The sequence below is a fragment of the Erythrolamprus reginae genome, chromosome 6 (assembly GCF_031021105.1).
Source record: "Erythrolamprus reginae isolate rEryReg1 chromosome 6, rEryReg1.hap1, whole genome shotgun sequence".
Lineage (NCBI taxonomy): Eukaryota > Metazoa > Chordata > Lepidosauria > Squamata > Dipsadidae > Erythrolamprus > Erythrolamprus reginae.
The window spans coordinates 92,944,487-92,965,271 of record NC_091955.1 but is presented as its reverse complement, the minus strand read 5'-3'; the positions used below and the strand labels follow the sequence as shown (position 1 = coordinate 92,965,271).

Here is a 20,785-nt window from a genome sequence, read left to right as displayed (position 1 = left end):
TTCATATTCAGGATCTGGCCTTCTGAAGAGCAGCCGGGGTTGATCTCCTCTAGGACTGACCGGTTGGATCGCCTTGCAGTCCAAGGGACTTGCAGGAGTCCTTCTCCAGCACTATAGCTCTTCAAGGCCTCAATTCTTTGGTGCTTAGCCTTCCTTATGGTCCAACTTTCACAGCCATAGATTACAACTGGGAAAACCATAGCCTTGACTATACATGCTTTTGTTGGCAAGGTGATGTCTCTACTTTTTAGTATGCTGTCTAGATTTGCCATAGCTTTATTGATTGATTGATTGATTGATTGGATTTGTATGCCGCCCCTCTCCGGAGACTCGGGGCGGCTAACAGCAACAATAAAACAGTGTACAATAGTAATCCAATACTAAAAATGATTAAAAACCCATTAATATAAAAACCAAACATACATACATACATACATACATATCATGCATAGAATTATAAAGGCCTAGGGGGAAAGGGAATCTCAATTCCCCCATGCCTGGTGGCAGAGGTGGGTTTTAAGGAGCTTACGAAAGGCAAGGAGGGTGGGGGCAATTCTAATCTCTGGGGAGAGTTGGTTCCAGAGGGCCGGGGCCGCCACAGAGAAGGCTCTTCCCCTGGGTCCCGCCAAGCGACATTGTTTAGTTGACAGGACCCGGAGAAGATCCACTCTGTGGGACCTAACTGGTCGCTGGGATTCGTGCAGCAGAAGGCGGTCCCTGAGATAATCTGGTCCAGTGCCATGAAGGGCTTTATAGGTCATGCATAGCTTTCCTCTTCAGGAGCAAGCATCTATTACTTTCTTGGCTTCAACGGAGTTCTTATACCTTCCATTGCGCATTATGCAATTCCAGCTTTTGGTCAGTGACCTGTTGGCTTAGGTATGTCAGAAGCATTGCCTGATAAACCCTACAGAGCAACGGTCTCCAACCTTGGCCACTCTAAGACTTGTGGACTTTAAGACTTGTGGACTTCAACTCCCAAAGTTCCTTCTTAAAGTGACCAAGGCTGGAGACCTCAGCTCCAGAGGGAACATTCTTCCTTGGCTTGGTAGCAAAGCGAGGCTAATGAGCCCAAGGCCTTATCAATGGTTGAGTACAGACATCGGCCTAAGAAAACAGTCCTTTCCTTGCTGGCATAGGAGTTTGTGTGAATTCATCCTGAGTGTTTTGTAAATCCAGGTTCATGGTCCATCATATTGTCAAACCCCATTCCGCTTAAGATTTATTCCACAAACCATTTTAGGCAAACAATTCAATTCAATTTATTAGATTTGTATGCTGCCCCTCTCCATAGACTCGGGGCGGCAATGGTTTTATAAAAGAATGGTTTTATATTTATTTATTTATTTATTTATTTTATTTATTAGATTTGTATGCCGCCCCTCTCCGAAGACTCGGGGCAGCTAACAACAATAAATAAGACAATGTGAACAAATCTAATATTAAAAATAATCTAAAAAACCCCAATTTAAAGAACTAATCATGCATGCAAGCATACCATATATAAATTCTATAAGCCTAGGGGGAAGGGAAAATTTCAATTCCCCCATGCCTGACAACAGAGGTGGGTTTTAAGGAGCTTGCGAAAGGCAAGGAGGGTGGGGGCAACTCTGATATCTGGGGGGAGCTGGTTCCAGAGGGTCGGGGCCGCCACAGAAAAGGCTCTTCTCCTGGGTCCCGCCAAATGACATTGTTTAGTTGAAGGGACCTGGAGAAGGCCAACTCTGTGGGACCTAACCGGTTGCTGGGATTCATGCGGCAGAAGGCGGTCCCGGAGATATTCTGGTCCGATGCCATGAAGGGCTTTGTAAGTCATAACCAACACTTTGAATTGTGCCCGGAAATTGATCGGCAACCAATGCAGACTGCGGAGTGTTTGTGTAACATGGGCATACCTTGGGAAGCCCATGATTGCTCTCGCAGCTGCATTCTGCACGATCTGAAGTTTCCGAACACTTTTCAAAGGTAGCCCCATGTAGAGAGCATTACAGTAGTCGAGCCTCAAAGTGATGAGGGCATGAGTGACTGTGAGCAGATAAGGCCGCAACTGGTGCACCAGGCGAACCTGGGCAAACGCCCCCCTCGCCACAGCTGAAAGGTGTTTCTCTAATGTGAGCTGTGGATTGAGGAGGATACATGTATATCATGTATCACAGTGTTTCCCAACCTTGGCAACTTGAATATATTTGGACTTCAACTCCCAGAATTCTGGCTGGGGAATTCTGGGAGTTGAAGTCCAGATATCTTCAAGTTGCCAAGGTTGGGAAACACTGATGTATCATATAACTTACCAGGCAATTATATCATTGGTTTTATATCATGTATCATATAACTTACCAGGCAATTATATCATTTTTTTTATATAAGTGCTTGCTTGCTTAGGTCATTAATGACGGAATCCCAGGCATAAAGGGGGAATTTAAGCATACAGTCAGACTGTCTGTGGATTTGTTTGTTTTTTTTAAATTTATTTATTTAGAATCGTTCGATGATGAGACAGGAAGAATATAAATTGAATAAATATTTATGAAATTTATATGCTGCTCAACTCTCAGTTTGCTTTCCTAGGCACAAAACAGAAAAATCTATGCAGGAGAAAGACCGACTATTTATATGTTCACAGCTGACTATATCTTTATATTTAGAGTGTAATTTTTCACATTCATTTCATCTGTCAACTAAAAATAGGCTGACACCCATGTATTTAAGCTTAGATTGATTTGCATTTAAGACAATTAAAACTGAACAGCCTGAGAGTTGGAAAGTTTTTGACGAAGGAAAGAAGATCTTTCACAAAATAATTCATTTCTAACAGAAGCCAGAATTCCAGTGTGTGTTTTGTCCAAAATAGGGTTGCTGCAATTCACGTAATTACCAGCATGTAAAGAATGTGCACCATAATGAACAGAAGAGCCAGCCTCTGCCAGCCTGCCACAGAGTGTTATAAACTTTCTAATTTTCTTTCCCCATCTCCCTCTTTCTTTCTCTTCATCTCTTCACACACAAACTTCATCTCTCTCTCTCGTTTGTACTTTAAGAAAAAGGAATGCCTCAGAGTTCAATTTATGATGGATGCATTCTTTAGAACCTGACATTTTTTCTCTCTCTCCCCTCCCTCCCTTTCTTTTTTTCCTCCCTTTCTCTTTCTTTCTTTCTTTCTTTCTTTCTCTCTTTCTCCCTTCATTCCCTCCCTACCATGTCCCTCTTTCTTTCTTTCTTTCTTTCTTTCTTTCTTTTTTCTCTCCTTTCTTTTTCTTTCTTTCTTTCTTTCTCCCTTCCTTCCCTCCTTCCCTTCTTCCTTCCTCCTTTCTTTCCTTCCTTTCTTTTCTTTCCTTTCTCTCTCATTCTCCCTTCCTTTCCTCCCTCTTTCTCTCTTTCTTTCTCCCTCCCTCTATTCTCTCTCTCTTCATCTCTCTCATACATGTACTCTTTATCTTTTTCTCTCCATCTCTCTCTCTCTCTCTTTTGTACTTTAAGAAAAAGGAATGCCTCAGAGTTCAACTTATGATGGATGCATTCCTTAGAACCTGACATTCTTTCTCTCTCTTTCTCTCTCTCTCTCTCCCTTCCCTCCCTCCCTCTTTCGTTCTTTCCTTCCTTTCTCTTTCTTTCTTTCTTTCTTTCTCCCTTCCTTCCCTCCCTACCCTGTCCCTCTTTCTTTCTTTCTTTCTTTCTTTCTTTCTTTTTGCTCTCCTTTCTTTTTCTGTCTTTCTCCCTTCCCTTCTTCCGTCCCTCTTTCTTTCCTTCCTTTGTTTTCTTTCTTTTCTTTCTCTCTCTCTCATTCTCCCTTCCTTTCCTCTCTCCCTTTCTCTTTCTTTCTTTCTTTCTCCCTCTATTCTCTCTCTCTTCATCTTTCTCATATATGTACTCTTTATCTTTCTCTCTCTCCATCTCTCTCTCTCTCTTGTACTTTGAGAAAAAGGAATGCCTCGAAGTTCAAATTATGAGGCATTACTTGCAACCTGACATTAACTCTCTTTCTCTCTCTCTCCATCTCCCTCCTTCCTCTCTTTCTCTCCATCTCTTTCTCTCCCACACCAACACACACTCCATCTCTCTCTTTCTCTCTCTCTCTCCATCTCTCTCTCCCACTTACCCTTCGGTAAATGTCGTAGTGTGACAAATGTCAAAGGAATGGAAAGTTACTCAGTAACTATTTTTTATACCCTTGATCTTATCAGTGAGCTGAGTTGGATGACTTTGGCTAATAAGTACTAACCCAGCAGCCTTAATGCTTGTGCTGTATACATTAGACACAAATTGCGAAGACAGTCTTCCACAAGGCGGCCAGGGAGGGAGGTGAATGAATGGAAGGAGCATGATAGGGCCGTAGCCAGTTTCAGCTCCTTCTTGGAAAGTCTTGCTCTCACCAACCCATCACCGGCTCCAAAAAGACCTTGACGCTGTTTCTGAGTGGTCTAACACATGGCAGCTCCAAATCTCAACTAGCAAATGCTCTGTCCTACACATTGGGAAGAAGAATCTGAACTCCAAATACGAACTGAATAATCAAATTATCACAGATATTCCCCACTCGGTTAAAGACCTTGGTATACTAATAACAAAAGATCTAAGTGCCAAAGCTCACTGCAACAACATAGCCAAGAAGGCTTCAAGAGTTGTAAACCTAATCCTACGTAGCTTCTGCTCTGGCAATCTCACACTGCTTACCAGAGCTTACAAAACTTTTGCCAGACCCATCCTCGAATACAGCTCATCTGTTTGGAACCCATATCGCATCTCAGACATCAACACCCTTGAAAATGTCCAAAGATACTTCACCAGAAGAGCCCTTCACTCCACCACTCGAAATAGAATACCCTACGAGACTAGACTTTCAATCCTGGGCCTAGAAAGCTTAGAACTAAGACGCCTTAAACAAGATCTAAGTATTGCCCACAAGATCATATGCTGCAGCGTCCTGCCTGTTGGCGACTACTTCAGCTTCAACCACAACAACACAAAAGCACACAACAGATTTAAACTTAATATTAACCGCTCCAAACCTGACTGTAAAAAATATGACTTCAGTAACCGAGTTGTCGAAGCGTGGAACTCATTACCGGACTCCATAGTGTCATCCCCAAACCCCCAACACTTTACCCTTAGATTATCTACAGTTGACCTATCCAGATTCCTAAGAGGTCAGTAAGGGGCGAGTACAAGTGCACTAGAGTGCCTTCCGTCCCTTGTCCTATTGCTCTCCTATATCTCCTATATCTTTTTCTATTCCTATATCTCTTCTTCTACTCTTTCATTGCTATGTTCTATTACTATATCTTCTTTTCTATTATTTCTTAGATATATATTTTACTATGAGTATCTCCTCTATAACCTTCATCATGTATTTTACTATGCGTATATAGATTTATACACACTAAAACCCTCATTGTGTATTGGACTAAATAAATGAAGGAATGAATGAATGAATGAATGAATGAATGAATGAATGAATGAATGAATGAATTCTCAGCCATCCAGGTTGTCCCATAGATTCTTTCCCAAAGCCAGATGACAAAATTAGCTTTTTAGGACTGGAAGTTAGATAATATATACCTATAACAAAATTGTATTATTATTTTTTTCTTTTATTTTTGGAGTCCTAAGTAGTGATTCTAGATTTTAAAGTTGAAAGTGCAGCCTCCGTCTCCTAAGGCATTTTTTTTAGGTTGGAAAACACTCTAGGAAAGGTATTAGAAGGTGGGAGAGGAAGTAGAAAGGGAGGAGGAGGAGGAGGTGAGTGAGGATGATGAAGGGGTAAAAGAGCGAGAGAAGGAAAGAAGGGTCAAGGAGGAGTGAAGGGAAAGCAGGTAGGAGGAGGAAAGAGTTTGAAGAAGGAGGGAGTGTGTAAGAAAGAATAGCTAGAGGGGCAGACTGGTATTGGTCAAAAGGAGGGGAATCAATTAATTAATTAAGATATTGGCTTATGAAACAAAGAATAATTTGAAGCTATGTGTAGGTAATATTGAAAGGTATATATATGTTAAATTGGTTAAATCTGTATGTCGAGAAAAATACAAATAAAAACTTTGGGGGGGGGGGATTCTTTTCCAAAAGGCAACTGGTCTTTCTTGGTTTTTTACTTCAAGAAGTTTCTCTTCTCATCCAAGAAGCTTCTTCAGTTCTGATTCAGAATACATGCCCCATTATCCACGGCCAACAATATGTTTAGCTCAATGGGTAAAGGGCAGAAGAACTCACAAACCAAGTCAAACGGTGGATCGATCCCAGGTTGAGCAAGGCTGAAACAGCCCGTTGGCAACCGGAGCCAACAGTAGGGTTGTGCTTGGTTATTCCTCAACCACACCAACTTGCCTTTGGAAAGAGAAGCGGAGGTGGAGGTCTTCTAGAGGCCACTCTCTGACTTGTTGAAGCTGTGCCCCCTGATCTTCAGATTTGTAGGACATTGTTGGCATTAAACGTTATCTATCTAATCTATGCATGGATGGATGATAGATGGAGGGAGGGAGGGAGGGAGGGAGGGATGGATGGATAGATAGATAGATAGATAGATAGATAGATAGATAGATAGATAGATAGATAGATAGATAGTGTTGTGGTTAGCTCTGGCCCAGCTCCTGCCCCAAGGAATGTGGAGGTGGATGTGGGGGAGACATCCACATGCCGCAGGCCTGTTTTGCTCCCAGTAGAATCTGACGACGAAGTCTCCTCTGACCAAGGAAGCATGAGTGACAGGGAAGAGGGGAGTTTGGCAGACAGCCCAGGAGGAGATCAGTCATCTGTATCATCCCTGGATTCTGAACAAGAATTAATGACACATCCACGCATGCGTAGAGTAATGCATAGGAGACAACAACTGAAGGATTATTACAAGAGAAAATGAGGCCACCTGTGGTTGGGTGGGGCTGCTGTAATTAGTGCTACAGATAAAAGTGCAGCCTGGTGTTTTAGCCTCATGGCAGTTTATCTGATTCATTGTTTCGTCAAGATCATGGTTTTTGCTCTTCAGGATTGTGTGTGTGGACTGTCTGGACTTTAGAATTGGACTCAATTTCCCAGTTATTGGGTGAGCAATTGGATTGCATTTAACCTGTGCCTTGTGTGTACCAGAAAATCCCTTTGACATTTAAAAAGGGAGCTGTTTCTTTTTTTTCTGTTTATAAAAACTTTTGGGTTTTCCTTTTATCGTGTGGTGTGTGTCTTCCTGGACTAATTACCCTGTAATTACGGGCGGTTGAAACACGCCGGCAGAACAGATAGATAAATAGATAAATAAATTGATAGATGAGGGGGGGGGAAACATGAGGAAAGAAACTTACATGAAATGGGCTCTCACTTTCTCCTTCCTTTTCTATCCATCCAGATCCGAGATGAGTGGGGGAACAAGATATGGATCTGTCCTGGTTGTGAAAAGCCGGACGATGGCAGCCCGATGATTGGGTGTGATGACTGTGACGATTGGTATCACTGGTAAGTGGTGGGGGAGGCCGTGTTCTAGACTCAGTCCTCTTTTAACTCCACCCCCCAGGTTTTGCCATATCCTCCTCCTGTAATACGTAAACATAAACTCAAGTTAAATCGAGTTTATTCTTTCTCCCAGCATTTCCTGTTTTGGGGGGCGTTCCATCCCCCAGGCCTAACACAGCCCTCTTTTTAAATGATTTTATAGGCCCTATCTTGACCAAACAGGTCTTCTCTAGGAGCCATGTGATACATTCTGCCTCTGTTCCTTGTGTCTCCGGTATTGAATTCCTTCTTGCAAAGCACTGGTGTGAATATAGAGTTCCTGAATTTTCATTACTTAAATAATCCTAAGAGTATTTTTCCTGAACTGAAAAATAGACCCGTTCTACAACTGAAAGGATTTATTCAGTGAACTGAGTAATCATTCTACACATTTAAACAGACAAACCAATCCCAGTCTCTCTCTTTCTATATGTGTGTGTGTGTGTGTCACATGTTTTTGCTGAATTTGAAAATTAAGGGAGACTAGGATAGATCTATTTCGGCCTTATTTTGGCCTCATCAGCTAGCCATACCCTCACTGGGACTTGAACCTGCAACCTTTGCCTTGTAAGGCAGAGAATTAACCTCTAGGCTACAGTATCCAATCCTTTCAGCTCTGTACCAGGGAAGGGTTACATTTTGTGTCGAATCACCCTGATATATTGAAGGAAAATCACAGCTCCTTTTTTGCCTCTCGGCCCAATATTTATGTATTGTTTTCTTAAACCTTTAATTTTCTATATTTTTCTGCCAAAAAGAACCCCAAGCTCCAGCATGCGTGTTCATGTATGCATGCCTTTTTTAAAGGATGGGGAAATATAACCCTTTAAAACAGGGATCTCTAAATTTGGCAATAGCTGGCTGGAGAATTCTGGGAGTTGTAGTCCACAAGTCTTAAAAGTTGCCAAGTTTGAGGACGTCGGCTTCAGAACTAAAGAACCAGGGCCCTAAAACGAGTAAAAACAGTAGAGGAAGCGCTTAAAAAAAAACCCCCAGAAAAAAAATTATTTATCTACAGATGCATTCCAGTTTATGCACGATGTGGAAAAATATAGATATTTATATATATATCAGGAAGTACAATTCAGAGAAAATGCATCATGCTAATACTTGGAGATCTGCAGCCCGTTCTAAGTATCTAGGAACAAATTTCACGAGAATCTACAGGAAATAACCCTTGTGTAAATCCACCGGTGCCTCATTTCATTCATCTCTGCAGGAGGATTTTGAGGTGGGGGAAAACACGAGATCAGTGCTGACGCAACATAAATTAAAATTGCGGAATCTCTTCAGTTGTAGGTGATATCCGTTTGTGTGTGTGTGAGAGAGAGAGAGAGAGAGAATGAAGCCATAGTCAAACAAAATGTGTTGTTGTGGTTGTTATTTTTAACACACATTCTATCCAACCTCTGTCACAGGATTTATTTATTTACTTACTTACTTACTTACTTACTTACTTACTTACTTACTTACTTACTTACTTACTTACTTACTTACTTACTTACTTACTTACTTACTTACTTATTTATTAGATTTGTATGCCGCCCCTCTCCGTAGACTCAGGGCAGCTCACAACACAATAAAACAGTTCATGACAAATCTAATAATTTACAAGTTAAAATATTTTAAAAAACCCATTATTAAGCAGACATACAAACATACCATACATAAATTGTATAGGGCCGGGAAAGATATCTCAGTTCCCCCATGCCTGACGACAAAGGTGGGTTTTGAGGAGTTTACGAAAGGCAAGGAGGGTAGGGGCAGTCCTAATCTCTGGGGGGAGCTGGTTCTAGAGAGTCGGGGCCGCCACAGAGAAGGCTCTTCCCCTGGGCCCCGCCAACCGACATTATTTAGTTGACGGGCCCCGGAGAAGGCCCACCCTGTGGGACCTAATCAGTCGCTGGGATTCGTGCAGCAGAAGGCGGTCTCGGAGATATTCTGGTCCGATGCCATGAAGGGCTTTATAGGTCATAACCAACACTTTGAATTGTGACCGGAAATTGATCGGCAACCAATGCAGACTGCGGAGTGTTGGTATAACATGGGCATATTTGGGAAAGCCCATGACTGCTCTCGCAGCTGCATTCTGCACGATCTGAAGTTTCTGAACATTTTTCAAAGGTAGCCCCATGTAGAGAGCATTACACTAGTCGAACATCGAGGTGATGAGGGCATGAGTGACTGTGAGCAATGAGTCCCGGTCCAAATAGGGCTGCAACTGGTGCACCAGGCGAACCTGGGCAAACGTCCCCCTCGCCACAGCTGAAAGATGTTTCTCTAATGTGAGCTGTGGATCGAGGAAGACGCCCAAGTTGTAGACCCTCTCTGAGGGGGGTCAATAATTCCCCCCCCCCCGGGTGATGGACGGACAGATGGATTTGTTCTTGGGAGGCAAAACCCACAGCCACTCCGTCTTATCAGGGTTGAGTTTGAGTCTGTTGACTATTGTTCCCTCCCCTTTAAATCAAATTATAAGTAATCCTTGTCTTGCGACCATTCGCTTAGTGACTATTCAAAGTTATGGCCTCACCGAAAAAAGTGACTGTTATTTCGTGCTTACGACCACGACAACATGTCATGGTTGAGAGCCAGACTATTTACGGGATCGTTTCTTGCCGCATACCTCCCAGAGACCTTTAAGAGCACACAGAGTTGGCCTCCTCCGGGTCCCGTCAACTAAGCAATGCAGGTTGGCGGGGCCACAGGGGAGGGCCTTCTCTGTTGCTGCCCCGACTCTTTGAAATCAGCTCCCCACCCCACCCCGAAATTCGTTTTTTCAAAAAATCCGTCAGTACCAGCACATTTCCTAAGCTATGGTCAAAAGCAGTGGTCATCCCCGTCTTCAAAAAAGGAGACCCCTCTCTTGTCAATAACTACAGACCAATATCACTATGCTGCGTCCCGTGTAAAGTGATGGAATCAGTTATAAACTAATGGCTTTCCATAAGGCCTCGAAGACCTGGCTTTGCCAACAGGCCTGGGACCCATGAATTAATAACCCTCATGCCCATATTGTATGAACGTTGTGTATGCATGTTGATTGTTTAGTTAGTGTGGGTTTTAATTTGGATTTTATATAGTTAGATTTGTATATTTGACTTCTTTTAATTGTTATTATATTTTTTATATTGTTGTAAGCTGCCATGAGTCCTTCAGGATTGGGCGGCATAGAAATTAGATATATGGGTAGGTAAGTAGGTAGACAGACAGACAGACAGACAGAGAGGGATAAATGGATAGATGGATGGATGGATGGATGGATGGATTAGATAGGATAGATAGATAGATAGATAGATAGATAGATAGATAGATAGATAGATAGATAGATAGATAGATAGATAGATAGATAGATAGATAGATAGATGATAGAGATAGATAGATAGATAGATAGATAGATAGATAGATAGATAGATAGATAGATAGATAGATAGATAGATAGATAGATAGATAGATGATAGAGATAGATAGATAGATAGATAGATAGATAGATGATAGAGATAGATAGATAGATAGATAGATAGATAGATAGATAGATAGATAGATAGATAGATAGATAGATAGATAGATAGATAGATAGATGTGGATGGATGGATGGATGATGCTCATATTTATGATGCTTCCAATGTCCCGGCGTCATTTGATCCCCTTTTATGACCTTCGGACAAGCAAAGTCAAGGGGGAAGCCAGATTCACTTAACAACCACATGATTCACTTAATGTCCATGGTGAGAAAAGCCGTAAAACAGCTCAAAACTTGCTTAATGACCGTTTCTGCTTAGCGCCTGAAGTATTAGGCCATAAATCGAGGACTACCCGTCGCTATTTAACCCCTGTTAAAATTTTGCATGGGATTGTTCTCCTCCTGCTGCCGTCTTTCACCAGCGCCTTCTCCTTTCCCTTTGCAGGCCCTGCGTCGGCATCACGGCTGCTCCCCCGGAAGAGATCCAGTGGTTCTGCTGCAGGTGCGCAAGCAAAAAGAAGGACAAAAAACACAAAAAGGGGAAACACAAAGCGCACTGAGGTTGTGGAGATTTGTCAGGCCAGGACGTTCCTTCCCCCGAGTCCTCTTTTCAGAAGGATCCGGTCCAGCTTCTGCAGCCCTGTCCGTCGACATCCTGTCTCCAAGGATTTTGATTTTGGGAGCAATCACAAAGATGCACATGCTTATACACAATTCTTCTCCTCCGCTTCTCTCTCTCTCTCTCTTTCCTCCTTCACCAAATGTGGCAGGCACAAATCGGAAATTTAACGGATGCGCCAGCCACAAGAACAATCAACCAAGCAACAAAGACTTTTGTAAATAATCAGCCGCTTTCTCCAAAGTTTTGCGTTTCTCCCCCCCCTGATTTAAGTAGCAGGAGAGACTAATTATGATCCCGTTGAAGGCCCTGGAGCGATTTTCACAGCCTGCAGCCTCTTCTTTGTAAAGCTAGAAAAATCAGATGTGATTTTTCCAGGATGGAGTAAAACGGCGGGTAGATAGGTATATATATATATATATATATTGATGGGAGTATGTGAAACTTTTTTCTCTCCCCTTCTTTTTTTCCTTCTCCCATTTTCTTTTTTTTTCCTTTTCTTTTTTTACCACAAAATAAATAAATCTGCCTTAGCCTTTTGTGGAATAACTTTCCTTTTCTTTGGGGTGTGCGTATATGTATGGGTGTGCGTGAAAGAAACTGAATAAATCAGGGAGAAATTTTAAACGCCAGGGAAAAATTATGTAAAATAAAAATGAATCGCGCTACCTGGCGACATAGGCGAGTCTTTAACATCTTGCGGAAGATGGGGAGCGTGGGGGCAATTCGAATCTCCTGGGGGAGTTGATTCCAGAGGGCTGGGGCCGCCACAGAGAAGGCTCTTCCCCTGGGTCCCGCCAGCCGACATTGTTTAATCAACGGGACCCAGAAAAGGCCAACTCTGTGGGACCTAATCATTTTCCCCCTGGACACCCTGTGTAAGTCAAGTCAAGGTAATTTATCTAAGCGCTTCCTAGAAATAGGTTGATACCTGAAAGGCGCTGTGACTTCTTTTGAAATTTGCCTCAGAATTATTTTTAGGACTTTGTTATTTGACATATTTTTTTAACATTTTCCTCATATTGTGGAAGGTAGCATAGATTTATGGATGCAGATGTGATGGGGATCCAATCCATGCATTCAATTCTACTTTTCAACCAAGACTTTTAAAGCAGGAGGCAACTTTATGACTCAGGGACTTCAACTCCCAGAATTCATCAGCCAGCCAGGAATTCTGGGAGTTGAAGTCCACAAGTCTTAACATTGCCAAATTTGGAGACCTTTTCATACAGCTTTCTTCTGTCAGAACACACACACACAGCTCAAAAAAAAAATAAAGGGAACAATCAAAGAACACATCCTATATCTGAATGAATGAAATATTCTCATTGAATACTTTCTTCTGTACAAAGCTGAATGTGCACAACAGCCGGTGAAATTGATTGTCAATTGGTTTTGCTTCCTAAGTGGACAGTTTGATTTCACAGAAGTTTGATTTACTTGGAGTTCTATTGTGTTGTTTAAGTGTTCTCTTTATTTTTTTGAGCAATGTATATTTATTTATTTATTATTTATTTATGGGCCACCCTTGTGGACTTGGAGGGTTAAAAGAATAAAATTCAATATAACAATAAAAGTAGTTAATTATGAGCAATTAGAAAAAGTTAAGAATTTTTTTAAAAAAAAACTGATATAAAACAGTCAATCGTCCATCATTCACACTACTGGGTGAAGCGGGAACTATCGCTCACAGCTCCAGACCTGCCGGTATAGATGTGTTTTCAATTACTTTTGAAAGGCAAGGGGAGAAGGGGCAATACGAATCTCTGGGGGCAGTTAGTTCCAGATGACTGGGGCCACCACAGAGAAGGCCCTTCCCCGTGGACCCACCAGTCGGCATTGTTTGGCTGACGGGACCCGGAGAAGGCAAACTCTGTGCGACTCTGGGATATGTGAGGCAGAAGATGGTCCCGTAAATATTGGCGAATAACAGTAAGTTTCCTTCACATCCTGCATATTGAAATTTAGATGTAAAACTGCTGGCATTTAACTGGGATATCAGGCCTTATGGAAATAACTGGCAACAGTGCATGGATGTATTTCAATCAGCGTGTTTTTTTCCATCATGTCCTTGGGGTTAACGTTCAGGAAATGCCTGAGCCGAAGTGGTGAGAAAACAGGGTTGTTTAAATATATGGGTAGTTGCTACCTAAATGCAGGCATTTTTCGTCGGAGCGATTAAAAGAAGAAAGAGTGCGGAGAAAACTAGTTTCAAGTGATCAGGGCAACCCTCATCAAAATTGCCTTCCTTTGTGATCAGGAGTTGGCTAGAGGCCGCTGACTTTTATCTATGTCACTTGCAAATTGATCATTAAAAATAATAATAATCTGGGGGTTTGTGTCTGCAGCCGGGAGGTTTAATGCAAAGATGCTTTGGCAAGATAGGGACTTAGGCAGCCTTATCACGTGTCCGAATTGAAGGCGTTAAGCCTGGTGGATTTTCAGGAACACACCTGTCTTTTAAAATTTGGCATGTGCTAGGCTAATATTCTGGGAATTAGAACCCAGCTAAAGCAAGAAGCTGAGCTTTACGTAAACCGTAGCAGGAAAAAAAGAATTAAGTCAGAAATGTGGGGGGTTTTCCCCACTCAGTCTCCTGTCAATCTGGTTGATTTAACAACAATTCATTTAGGGAATGTTCGAAGTTACAAAGTTATGAAAGAGGCTGCAAACCAGTAAGAGCTGAGAATGTCATTAGCACCTGGAAGGAAACATTTGGAGCAAGTAGAGCAATGGAAAAAACCCGCAAATACTGAGGGCTTAGAACATAAGAAGAGCCAGGCTGAATCAGGCCAAAGCCCATCGAGTCCAGCATTCTGTGTCACACAGTGGCCTATCAATTGTCCATGGGGATCTTGAGCAGAAAGAGAAGGCAAGACCCTCCCTTTCCCCTGACTCCCAACAAATGGGACTCAAGGGAATCCTGCCTGCCTCAAACAACACAGAGGCAGCACATGGACATCTGTTTCAATAACCACCGATACACTAGGCATCCCTGAATCTGTCGAATCCTGCCTCGAAGCTATCCAGGCTGAACTCTTCTGGAAGTGAATTCCATAAAACAAGGACCTTCTGGGTGAAGAAATATTTCCCTTTATTTGTCCTCACTTTCTTACCTATGAGCTTTAGGGAGTGTCCCCCTGTCTTATTATTGTGTGATAGACTTGGAAAACATTCTTCACAGAGAGTAACAATGAAAGAGCTTGCAAGCCAGTAAGAGCTGGGAACATCGTTAGCACCAGGTTAGGGCTGGAAAGAAACTTATTCGGAGCAAGTTAGAGCAATGAAAAAAACCCTGCAAAGACTTAGGGCTTGGAAAACATTTTTTGCAGAAAGAAACAATGAGCTTGCACGGTAAGAGCTAGGAAATTATTAGCATCTACTCAGGGTTGGAAAAAAGCTACATTCGGAGTATAAGACACACCCAAATTGTCAGCTTATTTTAGGGAGGAAAAGGGTGCGTCTTATACTCCGAAAAATACGGTAATTTTCAGACATTTCTTTTGCAGTTATAATCCCCCTGCACAACAGTATACAGGTGAGCATATAATATCTGCCTCTGACAAAGTATTCTTTCCCTATGGAAAGTTTCCTCTGCTAAGCAGCCTCAGTTTCCCTATCTGATCTGCGATTCCGAAGAGAAACCCAAGAAAATTGGAGCGCCTCAAAGCCTCCCAAAAGTTCACCCGAGCCTCAGCAAGAGATAAAATATTGTGCATTATCTTCCGTATCACCTGAAGCTCTTTTCTCTTTTGAATAGGACAATTAAGGGCTGAGTAACCAAATTAAGGGTATAAAATGAATTCTGAGATAGGGAGGCAAGACCTTGCAGGCGAGAATGTTAATGAACGAGGTTTGCTAATACCACGCTGGCTAAGTTTTCAGTACTCCAAAAATAAAGAGAGTTCTACAGCCAATCTTTCAAATCATGGGAAAGTCATTTGTTCCACTTCCTGGCCTTTAGAGATATACATACCGTATTTTTCAGAGTATAAGATGGACCTTTTTCCTCCCTAAAAGAGGCTGATAATTTGGATGCGTCTTATACTCTGAATGTAGCTTTTTTTTCAACCCTAAGTAGCTGCTAATAATTTTCTAGCTCTTACCTTGCAAGCTCTTTCATTGTTTCTTTCTGCGAAATTTTTTTTCCAAGCCCTAAGTCTTTGCAAGTTTTTTCCCCTTTGGTCTAACTTTCTCCAAATATTTCTTTCCAGCCCTAACCAGGTATTAACAGTGTTCCCATTTCTTAATGGCTTGCGAGCTCTTTCATTGTTACTCTCAGCAAAGAATGTATTCCAAGCTCTAAGTCTTTGCAGGGTTTTTTTTCCATTGCTCTACTTGCTCCAAATGTTTCTTTCCAGGTGCTAATGATATTCCCAGCTCCTACTGGCTTGCAAGCTCTTTCATTGTTACTCTCTCCAAATAAGTTTTTTTTTTTCAAAAGCCCTGACCAAGGGAAAAAATAATGTGTTGGAGCAGACCAGACTAAGGATGCTAGCCAGATGAAATCCAATAAATAAATAAATAAATAAATAAATAAATAATAGTAAGCAGATTTTTTTCCCTATTTTCCTCCCCAAAAACTAAGGTGTGTCTTATACTCCGAAAAATACGGTACAGATATTTTTTAAGAAGCCTAAAAGGAGATGCATATCTTTGCCCACAGACACTGATAATATTCTGAATAATGTCTCTGAGCAAACCCATCGTACATCCTTCTCCCTTAAGGAAAGAATCTTTCGTTAACCCATGGAGCAGGGGGTCCCCAAACTTGGCAACTTTAAGACCAGAATTCTGGGAGTTGGAGTCCACAAATCTTAAAAGTTGGCGAGTTTGAAAACCTCTGCATTGGAGGGAGAAACTGTGCCTCCAGTGTCACAGTGATCGCAACATAATTAGGTTGTACCACGTAATATAAACATTGGAAGACCTAAAGCAGTCCAGCAAGTTGTTACAAATTGAGGCAGGGCGTTTAAAGGAGAGGGTCTTCATGGATCTCAGTTTCTATTTTGTGTGCACCAGCAGTGAAATATTTATTGTATGCCACTCCTCTCCAAGTCTTCGGAGAGGGGCGGCATACAAATCTAATAAATTATTATGATTATTATTATTATTATTATTATTATTATTATTATTATTATTATTATTATTATTATGTCAGTACAACACAGCAAACGAGATCACTATGCTGGATTTCGTATTTCATCACCAGTCGGGCGCTTCCCAAGCACCTAGGACTGCGTGATGTAGCGGCAAATTATGTTTCCCGATCCCAGTAAAGCGGCCTTTTGCAATTGACAGATGGAGATTTTGTCAATTCCGATGGTTTTCAAATGTCCGCTGAGATCCTTTGGCACTGCGCCCAGCATGCCAAGTACCACTGGGACCACTTTCACGGGCTTATGCCAGAGTCGTTGCAGCTCGATATTTAGATCTTCGTATTTCATTAATTTCTCTAGCTGCTTCTCCTCAACTCTGCTGTCTCCTGGGATTGCGATGTCGATGATCCATACTTTCTTTTTCTCCACAATCAGGATGTCTAGTGTGTTATGCTTCAGAATTCGGTCATTCTGAAGTCGGAAGTCCCACAGTAGTTTTGCTTGCTCATTTTCGACCACTTTTTCGGGCTTATGATCCCACCAGTTCTTTGCCACTGGTAAATGGTAGTTCCGGCACAAGTTCCAGTGGATCATCTGTGCCACAGCATTGTGTCTATGCTTGTAGTCAGTCTGTGCGATCTTTTTGCAGCAGCTGAGTATGTGATCAATTGTTTCATCTATTTCTTTACAGAGTCTGCACTTTGGATCGTCTGTTGTTTTTTCAATTCTGGCTTTGACAGCATTTGTTCTAATGGCCTGTTCTTGTGCCGCCAGTATTAGTCCTTCTGTCTCCTTTTAGAGTGTTCCACTTGTAAGCCATGACCAGGTCTTTTCTTTATCCACTTTGCCTTCAATTTTATTAATTGAATTTTTATTAATTGAATTTTTATTAATTGAATTTATTTTTTATTATTATTATTATCATTAATTCATTCATTCTGCCCTTCTCCTGAGTCTCAGGGCAGCTCACAACAAAGCAAAATACAAAACATACAATAAATCTAATATTAAAGTACTGTATATTCTATTGTTCCTTCTGTAATCTACTGTAACCAATTACCTTTTTTCCATAACCTTTTGCTTTGGGGCGCAACCACCACATAGGAAAGAAGGTACCTACATCTTTTTTACATTTCCAGCAAGCCAAATTTATATTTGGGTATATTTTTGCCAATCTTGAACATTTTATGATGATTTTCTTTCGTATGCTACCAATTTTATTTTACAATTTATGGTTCCACGTCCACTCCCAGTCCAATAAGTGTATATTGTGGCCTACATTTTTAAGGTGTTTTGACTTTTGTTATTCGCAAGCAATTCTGGTTGTTTACATGTATCAAGAGTCTCTCTAGTTGGGTCACCTTGCTCTGTTCGGCCAGAACGGGAAGACGAGCCTTCTCATGTGAAAGCATCTACATTTTGGGGTTTCCAGCTTGAAGAACAAGTCGGGCAAGCCACACAAACCCTGTTGATTGATCTACCCTGGATTTCTCAAGACCTAGAGGAGATGCCTGTCCAAGATACCTCAGAAAGGCAGGGACCGGCCTCCTCCACCTTTAATGAGTTCCTCATCCTGAATACACCTTTGGTGATCACAAGCTGTTCTGTTCTCCACGGCTTTGCAGGTGGCACTTAGGAATGTTTTAGAAGTGGGAACATCTCAAGAAGAATATGCTTTTGCTACCGGCTGGAAGCCTAATTTTCCGACCGCGGATCAGCTACTTATTTCCATAAATTCCCAAATCACATCTGCTTGTTTTCGTCGCGGTCACTTTTTTCCCACACAATAGCCATCGTTGATGGATTAATGTGTCTGGATGCTAAATTTCTCCTTTTTATTATTTGTTTGTTTGTTTGTTTGTTTATTATTTATGATTTGATTTGATTTGATTTGATTTGATTTGATTTGTATGCCGCCCCTCTCCGGAGACTCGGAGCAGCTAACAGCAACAATAAAACAGTGTACAATAGTAATCTAATACTAAAAATGATTAAAAATCCATTAATATAAATATAATTAATATAAAAACCAAACATACATACATACATACCATGCATAGAATTGTAAAGGCCTAAGGGGAAAGAGGATCTCAGTTCCCCCATGCCTGACAGCAGAAGTGGGTTTTAAGTAGCTTTCGAAAGGCAAGGAGGGTGGGGGCAATTCTAATCTCTGGGGGGAGTTGGTTCCAGAGGGTCGGGGCTGCCACAGAGAAGGCTCTTCCCCTGGGCCCCGCCAAGTGACATTGTTTAGTTGACGGGACCTGGAGAAGACCCACTCTGTGGGACCTAACTGGTCGCTGGGATTCGTGCAGCAGAAGGCGGTCCCTGAGATAATCTGGTCCGGTGCCATGAAGGGCTTTATAGGTCATAACCAACACTTTGAATTGTGATCGGAAACTGATCAGCAACCAATGCAGACTGCAGAGTGTTGGTGTAACATGGGCATATTTGGGGAAGCCCATGATTGCTCTTGCAGCTGCATTCTGCACGATCTGAAGTTTCCGAACATTTTTCAAAGGTAGCCCCATGTAGAGAGCGTTTTTCCCACCTCATAGCTGAAATGATTTTACAGATAAAATAATTCCAACTGAAAACATTCGGAACTATCAAAGATCAGGATTCAGAAGAGAAGGATTTAGGGGTGGTGATTTCCAACACTCTCAAAATGGGTGAACAGTGCGGTCAGGCGGTAGGGAAAGCGAGTAGAATGCTTGGCTGCATAGCTAGAGGCATAACAAGCAAGAAGAGGGAGGTAAAGAGGTAAAGTTAGGGGATGATACTACAGAGTCCGGTAATGAGTTCCACGCTTTGACAACCCGATTACTAAAGTCATATTTTTTACAGTCAAGTTTGGAGCGGTTAATATTAAGCTTGAATCTGTTGTGTGCTCTTTTGTTGTTGTGGTTGAAGCTGAAGTAGTCTTTGACAGGCAGGACATTGCAGTATATGATCTTGTGGGCAATACGTAGATCATCGCCTAAAACTCGATCTAAGTATTGCCCACAAGATCATATGCTGCAACGTTCTACCTGCCAATGACTATTTCAGCTTCAATCGCAACAACACAAGAGTACGCAACAGATTCAAACTTAATATCAACCGCTCCAAACTTGACTGTAAAAAATATGACTTCAACAACCAAATTGTCGAAGCGTGGAACTCATTACCCGACTCAGTAGTGTCAACCCCTAACCCCGAACATTTTTCCCTTAGACTATCCACGATTGACCTCTCCAGGTTCCTTAGAGGTCAGTAAGGGGTGTGCATAAGTGCACCAGTGTGCCTTCCGTCCCCTGTCCAATTGTCTCTCCTTATCTCATTTATCTTTTCTTCCTTTTAAATATGTTAACCTATACTTTTATATCTTATCTTCTATTCTTTTCTTTACTTATATTATTACACATCTTTCTCTTCAATGTGTATTATGTATTGGACAAAATAAATAAATAAATAAATAAATAAATAAATAAATAAATAAATAAATAAATAAGCAGGAAGAGGGAGATTGTGATCCCCTTATACAGAGCGCTGGTGAGACCACATTTGGAATACTGTGTTCAGTTCTGGAGACCTCACCTACAAAAAGATATTGACAAAATTGAACGGGTCCAAAGACGGGCTACAAGAATGGTGGAAGGTCTTAAGCATAAAATGTATCAGGAAAGACTTAATGAACTCAATCTGTATAGTCTGGACTCTGGAGGACAGAAGGAAAAGGGGGGACATGATCGAAACATTTAAATATGTTCAAGGGTTAAATAAGGTTCAGGAGTGAAGTGTTTTTAATAGGAAAGTGAACACAAGAACAAGGGGACACAATCTGAAGTTAGTTGGGGGAAAGATCAAAAGCAACATGAGAAAATAATATTTCACTGAAAGAGTAGTAGATCCTTGGAACAACCTTCCAGCAGACGTGGTTGGTAAATCCACAGTAACTGAATTTAAACATGCCTGGGATAAACATAGATCCATTGTAAGATAAAATACAGGAAATAGTACAAGGGCAGACTAGATGTACCATGAGGTCTTTTTCTGCCGTCAGTCTTCTATGTTTATAAATAAATAAATAAATAAATAAATAAATAAATAAATAAATAAATAAATAAATAAATAAATAAATAAATAAATAAATAAATA

General features: G+C 41.4%; 1 protein-coding gene across 2 annotated transcripts in view; it reads left to right on the top strand.

The window, feature by feature from the left end:
- Window positions 1-12,088, top strand: part of TAF3 (TATA-box binding protein associated factor 3) — a 209,748-nt gene extending 197,660 nt beyond the window's left edge. For both annotated transcript variants that reach the window (XM_070754443.1, XM_070754442.1), the window contains exons 6-7: window positions 7,325-7,431; window positions 11,376-12,088. In XM_070754443.1, coding sequence (XP_070610544.1) covers window positions 7,325-7,431; window positions 11,376-11,490 — 222 coding nt within the window. In that variant the 3' untranslated portion in view covers window positions 11,491-12,088. The remainder of the gene's footprint in view (window positions 1-7,324; window positions 7,432-11,375) is intronic.
- Window positions 12,089-20,785: the final 8,697 nt, after the last annotated feature.